This window comes from Pecten maximus, chromosome 11 (assembly GCF_902652985.1).
Source record: "Pecten maximus chromosome 11, xPecMax1.1, whole genome shotgun sequence".
NCBI classification, from domain to species: Eukaryota; Metazoa; Mollusca; class Bivalvia; order Pectinida; family Pectinidae; genus Pecten; species Pecten maximus.
The window spans coordinates 17590769-17608988 of record NC_047025.1 but is presented as its reverse complement, the minus strand read 5'-3'; the positions used below and the strand labels follow the sequence as shown (position 1 = coordinate 17608988).

The 18220-nt window shown below is 35.5% G+C and overlaps 2 protein-coding genes across 2 annotated transcripts; both read left to right on the top strand.

Annotated features, from left to right (window-relative positions):
• The first annotated feature begins 3888 nt into the window (after positions 1–3888).
• LOC117337454 (coiled-coil domain-containing protein 113-like) lies at positions 3889–13579 on the top strand. Its single transcript, XM_033898443.1, has 8 exons — positions 3889–4032; positions 5781–6096; positions 6375–6530; positions 6854–6934; positions 7164–7319; positions 7568–7675; positions 11081–11236; positions 12515–13579. The coding sequence occupies exons 1-8, from the start codon at positions 3926–3928 to the stop codon at positions 12608–12610; spliced, it is 1176 nt and encodes a 391-aa protein (XP_033754334.1). The 5' UTR covers positions 3889–3925; the 3' UTR covers positions 12611–13579.
• Positions 13580–14390: 811 nt separating this feature from the next.
• Positions 14391–18220, top strand: LOC117337453 (sporozoite surface protein 2-like; the record flags this gene model as incomplete). Its single annotated transcript, XM_033898442.1, has 1 exon — positions 14391–18220. A coding segment is annotated over one exon (2616 nt), but the record flags the coding sequence as incomplete, so codon positions are not given.

Sequence of the window (18220 nt, the reverse complement as noted above, 5' to 3'; positions counted from 1 at the left end):
ATGGCGCGGGAAGGATGTCTTAATTAAATATTTTTAATATGAAAAAAATATAAAATATTTCTGCTTAGGCAAAATTCGATTTCTGCTTAGGCAAAATTTGATTTCTGCCTAGGAAAAATACGATTTTTGCCTAGGCAATAATCGAAACAAAATTATTTTTGCCTAGGCAAAAATCGAATATTGCCTAGGCAGAAATATTTTTGCTTAGGCAAAAATATTTAATTATGACATCCTTCCCGCGCCATAGCTATTCACTTTAGTGCATTGATTATGTAAAGGAATCTTATTTAATGGAATTTAATGGACGCAGGATAAAAGCCTCTATGTCCATATCAGTTAATATTTCACACACAAAAAAAAAATAAAAATATTTAAAAACATTGTATACAACAGAATATCAATAATCATATATTACATCCCTGGAGTGACCAACCACTTGTTTTTTCAAATTGAATAATTATTGAACGTTAACATGTGTTGTGGGACTATTCCGTGTATCAACCACTCTATATGTAAAAAAAAGTTCATTCTCAGTTCTGTATTACAGCGGTTTTTATACATCTTAAAACTATGGCCCCTGAGTCGATGGCTGATATCAAATGAAAATAAGTTTGAGGTTACTCTGTTATCAAAAAAGTTATTAATTATTTTAAAAATTGTGATTAAGTCCCCTCGCATCCTCCAATAATTCAGTGTAGGGAGATTTAACTTCTGTTAGCTCCTTCAGTCCTGGGACGAGTTTATGGCTCTTCGTTGCACATTTTCTATCATGTTGATATTCCGACCTCTGTTTGTAGGGGTTCCATGCACACGCCGCGTATTCCAAATATGGTCTGACTAATGCCCTGAACAATTGTTTAAACATGAATTCATCTATGTACAAAAAAATTCTTCTGATGATGCCCAGTACCGAATTTGCTTTATTAATAGCGTTTTGCATATGCGTACGGAAGTCCTACTGACCATCTACTGTTATGCCCAAATCATCTTTTCCAATAAAATATGTTCTAATGTGAATTGTTCTCCGTTTTGTCATTTGAGTTTATATTCACGGTGACCTGATCCTTTAATATGAAGTATCTTACATTTGTTGGGATGGAATTCCAATAACTAATCATTCGACCACTTCTGAATTTTATCTAAATCCGATTGCATAGTGCGTATATAGTTGTCATTTCTTATTTTGCGATCTATAATTTTGTGTCATCTGCGAGTAAATGGCATGGCAAAATATTGTGTTCTCCGAAATGGATTGGCCCTAACACACTCAAGTCCTGGAGGAATTCCACTGAGCACGTCGTGGGATTTCGATGTGGCTCCATTAAAAACAACTCTTTGGTGTCTATTGCTCAGGAAATGTACAGTAAATATTTTACAGTTTTATGACTGGTTCCATATTTGTACATTTTGTTAGAGACTTGTATATCCTGATATACAAGTCTCTGATTTTGTGCATGAGGCGACGATGGGGTACCTTGTCAAAAGTCTTCATAAAGTACATGTAAATTACATCTGTATAGACTCCTTTATCTGTATCCATTCGTCAAGAACTGTTAACATTTGGAGTGTTTTTTATCTTCCCGGCACGAAACCAAATTAATTGTTACTGAATAAGTAATCTATTTGCCTACGTTGTACAATACTCTCTCGAATTAGTTTTTCCAGTGATTTAGCTATGATACTTGTGAGACTCACTGGGCGGTAATTTCCTGGGTCGGACTTAGGACCTTTTTGTACAGGTCTTATCAATAGAACTTAACACTACGTACAAAATACAATATACAAAACGATAGACAATGCAATAGACATTACAATAAACATCATAGACAATGCAATAGACATTACAATAAATAACATAGACAATGTAATAAACAATACAATGAAAATCATAATAGACAATACAATAAACATCATAATAGACAATACAATAAACATCATAATAGACAATACAATACTAGACAACGCAATAGACGATACAATACATAAAAAATGCAATAGACAAAGCATTACACAAAGCATAATACATCAAAATACACAAAATATATGATACACAATATACATCATAAATATACAATACACATATCCAATACACAATACAATACTTTCTTGTGTTGAACTTAAGTGTATCAAAGTTATTCATGAGCAGTTGATAAATAGTTATTCTTGACGAAACATAATTAGCATGGCCTTAATTCGGTCTCTTGATTATTCAGTTTTCTTCTTCTTTGTTTTCTATTTTGATGACTTCTTTCATAGATCAAAGTCGTTAATTCGATCCGGTATGCTAGTATGCTTCTCAGAAGGATCTATTTTAAATAAAATTGACACATCATATTACCCTCATCACTTTAAAAGTGGGTAAATGTCATTCATTTAATCAAATTAGATAGCCATTCATTTTAGCAGGCTACTAACTATCATTAATGCGTCTCGAAACTCGTTATTCGTGGAGGTATTTGACGTTCTTCGATCACTAGGGAATGAGGGGTATAAAATATAGGCTTTTACAGGCCTTTTAGGCCGTTACATGTCATGGAATTATATGGTAATTTATTCTTAGAGCCTATATATTTATACGGCCCCAGGATCGGCCCAATTACCGTACAAAACCGAGACAAATGTCAAAGTGACTTCCCATTTACATCTCTAAGTGATCCTTGAATTGGCTTTATCTCTGGACTAATAAAAAAAAAATAGCATGTACCAATAAACCAACAATATTTTAAACTCAATGTCCAAATTAAGTCATAAAAACCTAATTCAGATAGTGGAACTAAATGATTTTTTAATCCAATCTAAGTCTTGTGTATCCCGGCAGTACTGATATTGTCAATTTTGGTACAGAATATGATCTCAATGATTATTGAATTGAATTGAATTGAATTGAATTGGTATCCTGTGATTCCTGTCAATAACTTAATTAGTTTGACATAGCAGATGTAGAAACTAGTAGACGTGTGGCATTACGAGTAAAATCTTGGATCTTGTATGTGTGAATTAGTCCAAGTTCCCTGTTTTGAAAATATCTTCATTGTGAATATGAATGTTTCCTTTACAGTAGACATCTTTATTTCATGTTCTACCATGTTTGCTATGCAACGCCAGTTTTGATTGGTTTAAAACCATGTATTATTTTTTCCAATAACCCACGCTCGTGCCAATAATACACGCTCGTGAGTCACAGCTAATAATCAACTTTGACTCTTGTATTGTTGCAGGATATACAACTCGGACTCGGATATTTTGCAATTTTAATTAATAACTCAGGCCTGCGGCCTTCGTTATTGATTAATTGCAAAATATCCTCGTCCTCGTTGTATATCCTGCAACAATACACGAGTCAAAGTTGATTATTTCTATTCTACCATGTACTGTTTAGTTATGAGATCGACCTCTTTCTAATAGAAAAACAGCAAGGAAACCCCGAGAAAAACCTTGTAATTTATTTCTTGAGTATTGCATTATTTCTTGATGAAATATACAGGCAATACAGTACTACGATCAAGAGCATCTATCATATGGCATTGATTTTGAAAATTTAAAAAAAAAAAGGATATACAACTCGGACTCGGATATTTTGCAATTTTAATTAATAACTCAGGCCTGCGGCCTTCGTTATTGATTAATTGCAAAATATCCTCGTCCTCGTTGTATATCCTGCAACAATACACGAATCTTCGTTAATTATTTCTTAATTAATCATATTTGATGCTATACATCTTTTATACCAATATGCCTTAGGGCCTTTAGTTAATAAAGAACTAATTTACTAAATCGATATATATTACAAAGGTGCTTGTTCATTACGTTTCCTTTGCATAAACCTTGCATGCGTGATACCTTCTTTTTAGGAGCCAGTCTAGAAGAGTTGTCGCCCATTGAAATATCCCCGGATGTTTTCCATTAGCAACAAGAAAGCATAAAAATGGCCGACTCGGAGTCAATGAGTCTCGATACCAGCAATGATGCTGGGGACGATCCACTGCAGGATATGTCAGATGAACAACTTTTTCACATGGTTGAGGAAATGCTGTAAGTGCTGCCAGCTATTTTTAGGAGAAGCGATGCGTGTTATACGTGTATATGGGTTTTGAATGGTCATTATATTACGTTACTGCAATACACACAAAATATGCTAAATGAAAGCATTTACTGTACTGTATGGATACACCAGCTGTTAGGGGGGTCATGCTATTTACCAATAATTTGGACATTTACACTATCAGCAGTTTTAAATGTTACGTTTGTTGGATTTCTTTTAAGTTTTGCGTAAGTTAGCTAATTTTTAACGTTTAGTCATGTAAAATCAAAAGGTAACTTACTCGGTATGCCTACTGTAAATATAAATTGTGGTGGTACTACAGTAGGCCTACAATATATTCTGTTTGTTATTCTGTTAACCATTGACCAGTCATCAGTTTGAGGTCATTGGAATTATAATAGAAATCTGGTGTTGGATGATGTCTGTTATAATTTTCATTTGGCTCTCAACACATTCAGTATATATAATTTCCTATGACTAATATATGACATGCCAGTATGAGAAAAAAAAATCAGAGCAGTTTCATCAATGGACACCATTTTAATTTTTTGGGGAGACCCAATAAACCTATATTTTTTCAGTGATTTATTGTATATATTTAGTGTTGTAATTGCTGTTTGTATTTAAATAAAAATAGACTTTAATATACATAATCTGTGATCATCATATGACATGCCATGGATTAAATATTCCTGTATTTTGTAATGGATAAATATAAGTAGACAGTTTACCGAAAAAGATTTGAAAGTTTGTTTTTAAATGCTGCAATTCTCAAAAATCATTGAAGTTTCAAGATGGTTTCAGTTACCAACTGTTGTCAACAAACAATGTGGGGTTCTCAAGACCAATTTCCTCAACAGCTAGAGGTTACCTGTTAAAACTTGTATTAACAGATAGTATTATGCAAGCTAAACAAAACACATAGAGCAATCGGAGAGCATCATTGTTCAAGAGTTGAGACCACCGATCTCAATGAGTATCAGGCAGTTCTACCTCTAGTGATCAAACACAACTGCCGTAATCTTTCTTTCCAAAAACTAATCAATAATCACACGAACATTCTAGGCAGTTCAACGGAAACAGTTATTATACAGAGTGTGTACAGAATTTTCTTGAATTTTTCAACTATAATAGATCATAACTAAGATGATGCCATAATGTAATCTTCAAAACTTGTACCACATTTCTGTACCTAAGGTGCTAGCCGAAGTAAATCTTTGTCCTGATGACAGCTACACAGCAGCCAAAACATTTAGACGAATTTCACAAAATGTCTTCATTGTGTTGCGTTTCCTTGTTACCAACTGATACACAAACTTATTTCCATCTAAGTGACCTATCCTGATGTGTAGATCATTAACAGATGTTTGGGGAGATTTGATCAACATTTTGTAAAAAAAAAAAAAAAATGATGCCCTTATAAAACTGAAGGGCAGACCATTTGCCATGTTAGAAGAAAAACAATTTTTTTAAATTCAATATGTCAAGGTTCAATCTAGCCCTATTTATTTCTTTATCACTTATGGGTAAATTTACCCAGTGTAGTTGTTTTCCCTTGGCCTAAAAAAAAAAGAAGACATTTTTCTTATTTTATCAGTTATGCCAATGATCCTCATAAATGCTTTGGCCTTGCAAACTCATTTGAGAGAGAGAGTCATATTTTGCTTTCAATAGACAAATATTTTTCTGAAAGCATATTTTTTCTTTCATATATATCACTTCCTTTAACTTTTTTCAGAAAAGAAAATGACGTTCTTGCAACAGAAACACAGATGTTTGAGAAATATCTCAAAAGAAATGAGACAAAAGATGCTTTGGGAGCTCCAGGACAGGGTGCTGCCACAACAGGAGTCATTCCATCAGCTTCCAACCAGGATGTGATGCGGGGTGTGAACAGGAAGAGGTCAAAATCTAGAAGTAGTAACATTGATAAGTCTTCGATGCGCCTTAACACAGAGCAGAAATGTGACATTGCGCAAAAAGAAATTGATGAACTCAAAGAAGAAATTGAAAAATTGAAAGAAAACTGTGAAAAGATTCTTGATACATTTAAGGTAGGTCTGAGTTATATCTATTTTTTAAGCTACTACTTAGTACTTAGCTCTAATTCTTAAAGTAATCATTTATTAATTTATTGCAAGAAGTTAGTATGCTGATGGCTATTCTATTTTATCAACAAATTCTTAAAATTCTTAATTCAGCAATGACAAAATATTTTCTTTTGATGTGTCTACATTTTTTTAAATTTCATATACATGTACTTGCATGTACAGTGTATATCATCAATACGGGTAAGACTATATAACATTTTTGAATTTTGCACTGATTGCAGGCCATAATGGAAGAAGCAGATTTAAGATTAGCGGAAACCAAGAAAGAGTCTTATGAATTTGATCGAGACATATTGAAAGGTTCGGTCAATGCTAGAACAGCAACAGTTATGGCGGAGAAAGTTGTACGGTACTTTGAGGACAAACTAAGATCTCGAGTAAGTTAATACAATCTGTGATTAAAAACATATTATTAGTATGTGTTAATTGTTGTGATTGCAAAAGGATGATAAGATTTAGTGTATTTTTATGAGAATTTTAATAGCTGAGAGAAAAAACCATGTATGATTACACATAACCAATACTGACATATATTATTATGGGATTTATACTCTCATTTTGTATTTGTGTAATACCATGCTTCATTGTCTTGGTATATAAATGTCTGGGTTAGTAGTTAGATGTTATGTCATAGTTTGATTTTTTAGAAATCATTGTGAATGATTTATCATTATTCTTGTTTTATTTTCCTGCTGAACAGGATGCCTTAGTTGAAAAGCTACGCCTGAAAAATTCAACATTGAAAGTGCAGAAGAAAAAGTTACATCTACAGCTGAAACAGGTAGATATTGCAATTGATGAGGTGTAGATATTGTAAATTGTTTTCATATTTCTACTCAGCAATGATTTTGAAACTGATATAGATGATTGACATATGATTGTCGGTATCATGAAGAAAACAGTATTATATCAAAGTTATAAATCACATCACCATCATCTCCAGCCTTAAATAGCTTATTTAGAGACATTTCTGTGACAGTTTAAAATGGCACTCTTTGTCAATAACTTAGAAAGAAGAGATGGGAGAGGTCTTACATGAGGTGGACTTTAATCAACTCAAGATAGAAAACCAGCAGTATTTGGAGAAGATAGATGAGAGGAATCAGGACCTGCTCCGATTAAAGCTAATGGCTGGCAAGACACTACAGGTCCTCAACTCATACAAGGTGAGAGGAGGCATATCTTATTGGACCAAGGAAACTATTTATAGCACAGTAAAGAGTGTAACCTGGCCTTATGTGATAAAAATAAGTTATATAGGGCAAGTTACATCAAGTTGACACGAATATGGTATAGAGATATTTTTTATGTTTTTGGTGTTGGTACTAGTAATACATATCAGGCATTATATGTTAATGTTTTTGTGTAAATATTCTGCATGAAAATTCAGTTTAATATCTGGTTCATTTTGTAGAAAAAGCTACATACATTAACGATGGAGTCCGAGAGATTAAAATCTGAAATCACAGCCAGGAACGACCTGCTGACAAGAATAGATGCTGAAACAAAGGTGGTGGAAGTGGTGAGTATCTTACTAATGTTCTATATATATATATATATACTGTATACTGTGTAGCTGTACTAAGGTTCTATATATATATATATACTGTGTAGCTGTACTATGGTTCTATATATACTGTGTAGCTGTACTAATGTTCTATATATACTGTGTAGCTGTACTAAGGTTCTATATATACTGTGTAGCTGTACTAAGGTTCTATATATACTGTGTAGCTGTACTAAGGTTCTATAAATACTGTGTAGCTGTACTAAGGTTCTATAAATACTGTGTAGCTGTACTAAGGTTCTATATATACTGTGTAGCTGTACTAATGTTCTATATATATACTGTGTAGCTGTACTAATGTTCTATATATACTGTGTAGCTGTACTAAGGTTCTATATATACTGTGTAGCTGTACTAATGTTCTATATATATACTGTGTAGCTGTACTAAGGTTCTATATATACTGTGTAGCTGTACTAAGGTTCTATATATACTGTGTAGCTGTACTATGGTTCTATATATATATACTGTGTAGCTGTACTAATGTTCTATATATATATATACTGTGTAGCTGTACTAGTGTTCTATATATACTGTGTAGCTGTACTAATGTTCTATATATACTGTGTAGCTGTACTAATGTTCTATATATACTGTGTAGCTGTACTAATGTTCTATATATACTGTGTAGCTGTACTATGGTTCTATATATATATACTGTGTAGCTGTACTAATGTTCTATATATATACTGTGTAGCTGTACTAAGGTTCTATATATACTGTGTAGCTGTACTAAGGTTCTATATATACTGTGTAGCTGTACTTAGGTTCTATATATACTGTGTAGCTGTACTAATGTTCTATATATACTGTGTAGCTGTACTAATGTTCTATATATACTGTGTAGCTGTACTAATGTTCTATATATACTGTGTAGCTGTACTAATGTTCTATATATACTGTGTAGCTGTACTAATGTTCTATATATACTGTGTAGCTGTACTAATGTTCTATATATACTGTGTAGCTGTACTAATGTTCTATATATACTGTGTAGCTGTACTAATGTTCTATATATACTGTGTAGCTGTACTAATGTTCTATATATACTGTGTAGCTGTACTAATGTTCTATATAATTATTTACTGAAATTTTGGCCTTTTAAAGGGGTTCTAATTTTAATTTTTTCCTTTATATTCTTTATCTTTGGCTTACTGTTCTTATTTTGTCTTACTATTTCCCAAATTATTTCCTGGTTCATTTTTGTGACCAACTTTACTTGTCTGAAATTTTTTACTTTTTTCTTTCAATCTTGTTTTTTTAAATTTTTAATAATCTTTACTAAATTTTCAAACACGTTAACCCCCCTTTTCTTTCTTAAAAATTTTCAATAATTTTTACTGTCAAGGCTTTTACTTGTCGACTTTCAATTTCTTTTTGGGCAATTTTTCTTTTTTAATATTTACGGGTTTTTCATTTTTTATTCTTTTATTTCTGGTTTTTAAATTTATTACATTTCTTTTTATTTTCGTATAATTTTTTTTTTCTTTTTTAAAACCCCGGGGCTTTTCTTTTTAATTTTCTTCCCCCCTTTATTTTCTTTTACTTTTTTGGTTTTTTTTTCCCAAACTTTTTCCACTAAGGTTCTATATATATATGTTGTAGCTGTACTAAGGTCTAGTATTATATACTGTGTAGCTGTAGCAAGGTTCTTCTATATATACTGTGTAGCTGTACTTACTAGGTTCTATATATACTGTGTAGCTGTACTAATGTTCTATATATACTGTGTAGCTGTACTAAGGTTCTATATATACTGTGTGTAGCTGTACTAAGGTTCTATATATATATACTGTGTAGCTGTACTAAGGTTCTATATATATACTGTGTAGCTGTACTAAGGTTCTATATATACTGTGTGTAGCTGTACTAAGGTTCTATATATATATACTGTGTGTAGCTGTACTAAGGTTCTATATATACCGTATTTGACCTAATAAGGGCGCCTGCCCTAATAAGGGCGCCCCTACCTTTTTTCAAGGAAATAAATCTTTGAATGAGTGTCAAAATGGTGTTCAAAAGTAATAATTCATGTGAAATATTTTGCTACTTTATGTGTTCAATTTTCTTCAGCAAATTAAGTAACTGGAACACATGTTTTCGCCACATTTTGTGTATTCCTACAGGCTACAGATGACATGTCAGTGCAAAGAGCACCCAAAACTAAACATACATACAAATAATAACTTACCATCTTTATTTGAAGATAAAGTAAAGACTTCATTCTTGTTGATAAATAACTTTTGTTCAGAACAGAAAGCTAGTAAAAGACATTGCTAATCAATTATTTGGTCAAAGAAAACGATGTCTGATATGATCGGGGAAATCACCTGTTTCTATAAATAGAACACAAAAGAGTTCCATTTGAACATAAATGGTGGAACACACGTTCTCTGGTCTAAAGATCAGCTGGCATAGTTTACAAGTTTACATGAGTATTCAAGTGATGTTTAAGCTTAATATATGATAATGAATAGACATCCTCATCTGGAATATTTTTATGACTGAATATTTTACCGTTTCCACAACCTTGGGTATTCTGCTATAAGGTATAGTCTGTTTCATAAAACTTCAGAATAACTAATCTTAATAAGGGCACCCCCACTGTCAATTACCCGCGCCCTGCGCCCTTATTAGGTCAAATACGGTATACTGTGTAGCTGTACTAAGGTTCTATATATATACTGTGTGTAGCTGTACTAAGGTTCTATATATATACTGTGTGTAGCTGTACTAAGGTTCTATATATATATACTGTGTGTAGCTGTACTAAGGTTCTATATATACTGTGTAGCTGTACTAAGGTTCTATATATATACTGTGTAGCTGTACTTAGGTTCTATATATATACTGTGTAGCTGTACTAAGGTTCTATATATACTGTGTAGCTGTAGTAAGGTTCTATATATATACTGTGTAGCTGTACTAAGGTTCTATATATATACTGTGTGTAGCTGTACTAAGGTTCTATATATACTGTGTAGCTGTACTAAGGTTCTATATATACTGTGTAGCTGTACTAAGGTTCTATATATATACTGTGTAGCTGAACTAAGGTTCTATAAATACTGTGTAGCTGTACTAAGGTTCTATAAATACTGTGTAGCTGTACTAAGGTTCTATATATACTGTGTAGCTGTACTAAGGTTCTATATATACTGTGTGTAGCTGTACTAAGGTTCTATATATACTGTGTAGCTGTATTAATGTTCTATATATACTGTGTGTAGCTGTACTAAGGTTCTATATATATACTGTGTATGGTCAATGTAATTGTAAAACCCCATAATCACTGTTTCACACAATCCTTCAGATCTTTGTCAGGGTATAGCTTTATAGAGATCCATTTCACTTTTCCAGGAACGTGCAAAAGCAGAGAAAATAAACAGAAAGCTACGCCAACAACTGGCAGATTATAGAGTACCAGAAGTAATGGACTACGTCACAGAAAAAGCCGATTTGTACGAACTGCAGAAGAAAGTGCGGAGCTGGGAAAGGAAGGTTGAAATAGCTGAGGTAACTGAAACCTGATGTCATGTTGATCATAGGTCTTGATTTGTTTTCAGCTTTTATTACTCTAAAGTGGTGGTTAACATCAATGTAATGTGTCTGTTAGAAAACCAGCACTAAAAGTACAATCTCCTGACAAAATGTAGTCTTCTTATACTGCCAAAATTGTCCATAGAAATAATGTGGAGGGGTTTGCCTACATTAGGAATTGTCTCTCACCATGTAGGTTGTCAAGGACATGCACAACTGACAATTAACATTGATTTTCTTGTTCAGACCATTCATAAGGTGCACACTTTAATCAACAAGAGTCCCAGTGGGCCTCAATCACTCACATGGATAATATTTACTTATACTATGAAATAATGACAAATACTATACATTGTATTTCTAGTTTTCATGTTGACTTTATGTCAGTGATGTTTGGGAAGAAGATTCTTGAAGTGTTTATACATATTTCACCACTGTGACCTTGAAAATAGAGATAGGTCAAGGTCACTTGATTTCAGAGCACTCTTATCTAGATGAGACATACCAAAGTCTTTAAAAATGGTAGTTGCTACTCCTGCTTAGCGCTCAGCATAGTTGGAGTGGAACGACTGGTTCGTCCGTTGTCAGTATAATGTGACCGGGTGGGGTGTGCTGCTGGGTGTCTTCGGCAGTATGCTTCAGTGAGATAGCACTATAAATCGGCAAAAGTTCCGGCCTATCACAAGGAGACTTAACACGAACATACCGCAGCCTCCCAAAACACACATACGCACTCACCACACGCATACATGTCGCACGCACGGGAGGCCGTCCTTAAATGACCTTAGCTGTTAATAGGACGTTAAACAAAATAAACCAAACCAAACCTTACCTAGATACCTGCTGGCAAATATCAGGCCTCTATGTGTTCAAGAAATTGAGAAGTAGATTTTCAAAGTATTTTCCCTACTTGAAAATAGGTCAAGGTCAGTTAGATTAGGAAACTTTATAACAATTTGTCCTAGATACCCCCTGGCCATATATCAGTACCCAGTTGCTTAGATTTTAAAAATTCTCTACATGTTAAAAGCTGATGGACAATGTATGTATGACTACTCCATACCATAAGCTCACTGGTATTTCATGCCATGTGAGCTAATAAAACAATTATTTACCTTGTGCAGACAATCTAAAGAAGCGGGCAATAGGCAAGAAAGTATGGTGAATGCATAACATGTTGTTCCTTCAAAAATCATAATGGAACCTTACCAACTTTCAGCAATGTCTTATTCACATTTTGTTCTTCTTTTACAGATGGCACTGAAGACCCACAGAAAGTCATGGAACCAACTGCAGGCAGGAGCCAATCAGATGCAAGCAACACAGTGGCGAATGATGGAGGCTGTGTAGTTTTGTTGGGGACTGAATTGAGGACCTTTTAGAAAAATTTCAAAAACAACAAAACTTTCACTGATGTGTAGTGAATGACACAGAATAAATTATAGACCTTACAATCATGATAACAGCTGTTGAATTAGCACTGATCCAAAGTTTGTTTAGTAAGCAGAAAAAAAAACCTAGAGTTGCTCTGGAAGGTGTTAATACCACTGACCGGTAGGGTCAGTGGGTCAGTGTCATAGAAAGCACTGGTCAAGTGGCACTCACATCCACAATTTCTGGTTCATATTTTCACTAGAAATTTGTTGTAGAGTTTACAATCAGCTGTTTTTGGAGCTATTGTATTTGCAGTTTGAAGAAATAGCAAATCTGTCTATAAATTACCATTAAGTCCAACATAATTAATTTTTACAACTTACAAGTATGGATGTTTTAAAAATTCAATGGAAATAATGTTGTTTGATTATGAGAGCTTCATCACTTTTATCAAGTAAGACTAAATGGCCTTGAATGCTGTTGATGCTTGGTCAGTATTGAGGTTTATATACAGAGAAGCTATAAAATGAGGCTGATGGACACTATTAGGGACTATCAGCCATTAGTTAGGTGAGGTGTACCAGCAACCACAACCTCTTCCTGTTGAAAACCTTCTGGAATATTTCTGACCACACCCAACAGTTACAGCTTACTCAACTTTGGAGTGTAAGAAGTTGGAATTTTCCCGTTGTGCAATGGACAGATTAGAAGTAAAGTATATGTGTTTAGGCTTTGAATATGAGAAGGTAAGTTTGATGGATTTATCACTGAAGTTAATATTTATAAATCATTTTCATACAGATTTTACATATGTTGTATAGACACGTGTTATTCCTGTCAGACCATTGTTGCCTGAAATAGTTGTTACTACCTACATATCTTTAACATTTACTGTGATATATACTGTATCTGGACCACAATTAAACTGATTTAATGTGATATTCATCAAGCCTTTGTTTTGTCATTTTCCAGGACAAACATTTCATACTACAATGTAATCAACAACAGTACAATGTTGAATTTTTAGAATTTTGTTTTGGAAATCATTTCCATTCTTAGAAAAGTTATTACCCTTGATGCCTGTTATTACAGTGGGTACTTGTCAGCTTTCTCACTCCTACATAACATTGTAGTTATTGTGTACATTTTTTTAACACCTTAGAGAAGAACCTACCATGTCTTCTGTTCCTTCATCCATCTATATTCATTCTTCTTCCTTTTTATTTTTTATTTTTAGAACTTGCATTTTAGTTTAATATCAGTAGCCAGGATATACTGTAAATCACTTATATTTCACCTTGGATTTATTTTTGTGCCAATATACAAGGTGAGCCAATCGCGAATTGAAATCCTTCACAACTTTTTGTATGAAAATAACTCCACTGGATTGCGACCAAGCTATCCGTTACCGATATAGGAGTCTTGCAGAGTCCATGACTTAAATAGCTCATCACTCGCGAATTAACAGTCATTTCTAGATCAGCTTCAGCAAAACTATGTATTTGTGAATATCCTGAAGAGGTAAGTTTGCAAAATAAAGTACCTGTAGTTGTGAATTCTAAGTGATTTACAGTATACAAATGTTTAATTATCCTGGTACCCCCAATATTATTTACCCTCCATAGTTTTAGAGTAGGTTAAATAGACAAACAACAATCATGAACTATCAAATTTTCTTATTTTTTTAATTTCATTTGTTTTTATTTGACATGACTTTCCTTTACTTAAATCAAATAAATGTACAGCTCTGTAGTAACATTTATATTGTACCACAGAAGAAAAATACCCAAGAGAACATGTACCACACGTTAATCACCCCTGGGAACATGTACCACAGGATAATCACTCCAGAGAACATGTACCACACGATAATCACCCTAGGGAACATGTACCACACGATAATCACCCCAGGGAACATGTACTACAGGATAATCACCCCTGGGAACATGTACCACAGGATAATAACCCATGGGAACATGTACCACAGGATAATCACCCCTGGGAACATGTACCACAGGATAATAACCCTGGGGAACATGTACTACAGGATAATCACCCCAGAGAACATGTACCACAGGATAATCACCCCAGAGAACATGTACCACACGATAATCACCCCTGGGAACATGTACCACAGGATAATCACCCCAGAGAACATGTACCACACGATAATCACCCCAGAGAACATGTACCACACGATAATCACCCCAGGGAACATGTACCACAGGATAATCACCCCTGGGAACATGTACTACAGGATAATAACCCATGGGAACATGTACCACAGGATAATCACCCCAGAGAACATGTACCACAGGATAATCACCCCAGAGAACATGTACCACACGATAATCACCCCAGGGAACATGTACTACAGGATAATAACCCCTGGGAACATGTACCACAGGATAATCACCCCAGAGAACATGTACCACACGATAATCACCCCAGGGAACATGTACCACAGGATAATAACCCATGGGAACATGTACCACAGGATAATCACCCCTGGGAACATGTACCACAGGATAATAACCCATGGGAACATGTACTACAGGATAATCACCCCTGGGAACATGTACCACAGGATAATCACCCCAGAGAACATGTACCACACGATAATCACCCTGGGGAACATGTACTACAGGATAATCACCCCAGAGAACATGTACCACAGGATAATCACCCCAGAGAACATGTACCACACGATAATCACCCCTGGGAACATGTACCACAGGATAATCACCCCAGAGAACATGTACCACACGATAATCACCCCAGAGAACATGTACCACACGATAATCACCCCAGGGAACATGTACCACAGGATAATCACCCCTGGGAACATGTACTACAGGATAATAACCCATGGGAACATGTACCACAGGATAATCACCCCAGAGAACATGTACCACAGGATAATCACCCCAGAGAACATGTACCACACGATAATCACCCCAGGGAACATGTACTACAGGATAATAACCCCTGGGAACATGTACCACAGGATAATCACCCCAGAGAACATGTACCACAGGATAATCACCCCAGGGAACATGTACCACACGATAATCACCCCAGGGAACATGTACCACACGATAATCACCCCAGGGAACATGTACCACAGGATAATCACCCCTGGGAACATGTACCACAGGATAATCACCCCAGAGAACATGTACAACAGGATAATCACCCTGGGGAACATGTACTACAGGATAATCACCCCTGGGAACATGTACCACAGGATAATCACCCTGGGGAACATGTACCACAGGATAATCACCCCTGGGAACATGTACCACATAATAATCACCCCAGGGATCATGTACCACAGGATAATCACCCCAGAGAACATGTACCACAGGATAATCACCCCAGGGAACATGTACTACAGGATAATCACCCCAGAGAACATGTACGACAGGATAATCACCCCGGGGAACATGTACCACATAATAATCACCCCAGAGAACATGTACCACAGGATAATCACCCCAGAGAACATGTACCACACGATAATCACCCTAGAGAACATGTACTACAGGATAATCACCCCAGGGAACGTGTACCACAGGATAATCACCCCAGAGAACATGTACCACAGGATAATCACCCCAGGGAACATGTACCACAGGATAATCACCCCTGGGAACATGTACTACCGGATAATCACCCCAGGGAACATGTACCACATGATAATTACCCCAGGGAACATGTACCACATGATAATCACCCCAGAGAACGTGTACCACAGGATAATCACCCCAGGGAACGTGTACCACAGGATAATCACCCCAGGGAACATGTACCACAGGAAAATCAATCTAGGGAACATGTACTACAGGATAATCACCCTAGGGAACATGTACTACCGGATAATCACCCCAGAGAACATGTACCACACGATAATCACCCCAGAGAACATGTACCACACGATAATCACCCCTGGGAACATGTACCACAGGATAATCACCCCAGAGAACATGTACCACATAATAATCACCCTGGAGAATGTGTACCACATAATAATCACCCCAGGGATCATGTACCACAGGATAATCACCCCTGGGAACATGTACCACAGGATAATCACCCCTGGGAACATGTACCACAGGATAATCACCCCAGAGAACATGTACCACAGGATAATCACCCCAGAGAACATGTACCACATAATAATCACCCCTGGGAACATGTACCACATAATAATCACCCCTGGGAACATGTACCACATAATAATCACCCCAGGGATCATGTACCACAGGATAATCACCCCAGAAAATATGTACTACATAATAATCACCCCTGGGAACAGTTACCACAGGATAATCACCCTGGAGAACATGTACCACAAGATAATCACCCCTGAGAACATGTACCACATAATAATCACCCCAGAGAACATGTACCACATGATAATCACCCCTGAGAACATGTACCACATGATAATCACCCCAGAGAACAGTTACCACAGGATAATCACCCCAGAGAACATGTACCACAGGATAATCACCCTAGGGAACATGTACCACACGATAATCACCCCTGAGAACATGTTCCACATAATAATCACCCCAGAGAACATGTACCACATGATAATCACCCCTGAGAACATGTACCACATAACAATCACCCCAGAGAACAGTTACCACAGGATAATCACCCCAGAGAACATGTACCACAGGATAATCACCCTAGGGAACATGTACCACACGATAATCACCCCTGAGAACATGTTCCACATAATAATCACCCCAGAGAACATGTACCACACGATAATCACCCCTGAGAACATGTACCACAAAATAATCACCCCAGAGAACATGTACCACACGATAATCACCCTAGGGAACATGTACCACAGGATAATCGCCCAAAAGAACATGACAAAAAATGATACGGCTCACTCTCAATCCTTAAAAAAAAAGTGCTCACATGTGCAATGAACACAGTTCACCTGATGCGATGTGAGTGAGCTAGCTATGTACAATATATACAGTATAAAATCAGACAACAAGCACATGACTTCAATGAAGAAGTTTACACTTCATATTAACAGTAAGAAAACACCAAAGGAAAACATTTATACTAAATTGTCCATGTTTTAGTGTCAGTAACAAAAGTTAGTGGTACAACAAGCTCACACATGGTGTTCTGTCACAGAGTGTTTTAATTCACAGGGGTTTGTAGGTTTCTGGAATGGAAATAGGTCCCTTGTGACTAAATGTCAAAAGTCTTTGTATTCAAACATGACTTATAAACTTCAATCAGAAGTCAAATACAACTTGTTGTGAAAATTGCATAGAGATTAATTATCTTCCACATCTAGTAAAGGAAACAGCTTGATGATATCTGACAAATGTGTAATACAAAAAAATAAATAAAAGAAAAAAGTCATACATGTCTACACAATTGTAAAAACAGTACAAGTCATACATTTCTACACAAGTGTTAAAACAGTACAAGTCATGTCTACACAAGTGTTAAAACAGTACAAGTCATACATTTCTACACAATTGTAAAACAGTACAAGTCATGTCTACACAAGTGTTAAAACAGTACAAGTCATGTCTACACAAGTGT

Excerpts from the sequence above, each read along its gene's own strand:
- LOC117337454 (XM_033898443.1), top strand. The coding sequence starts at position 3,926 with ATGGCCGACTCGGAGTCAATGAGTCTCGATACCAGCAATGATGCTGGG. Across the intron at positions 7,676-11,080 it reads AAACAAAGGTGGTGGAAGTG|GAACGTGCAAAAGCAGAGAA; the intron begins GTGAGTATCTTA and ends TCACTTTTCCAG. Across the intron at positions 11,237-12,514 it reads GGAAGGTTGAAATAGCTGAG|ATGGCACTGAAGACCCACAG; the intron begins GTAACTGAAACC and ends CTTCTTTTACAG.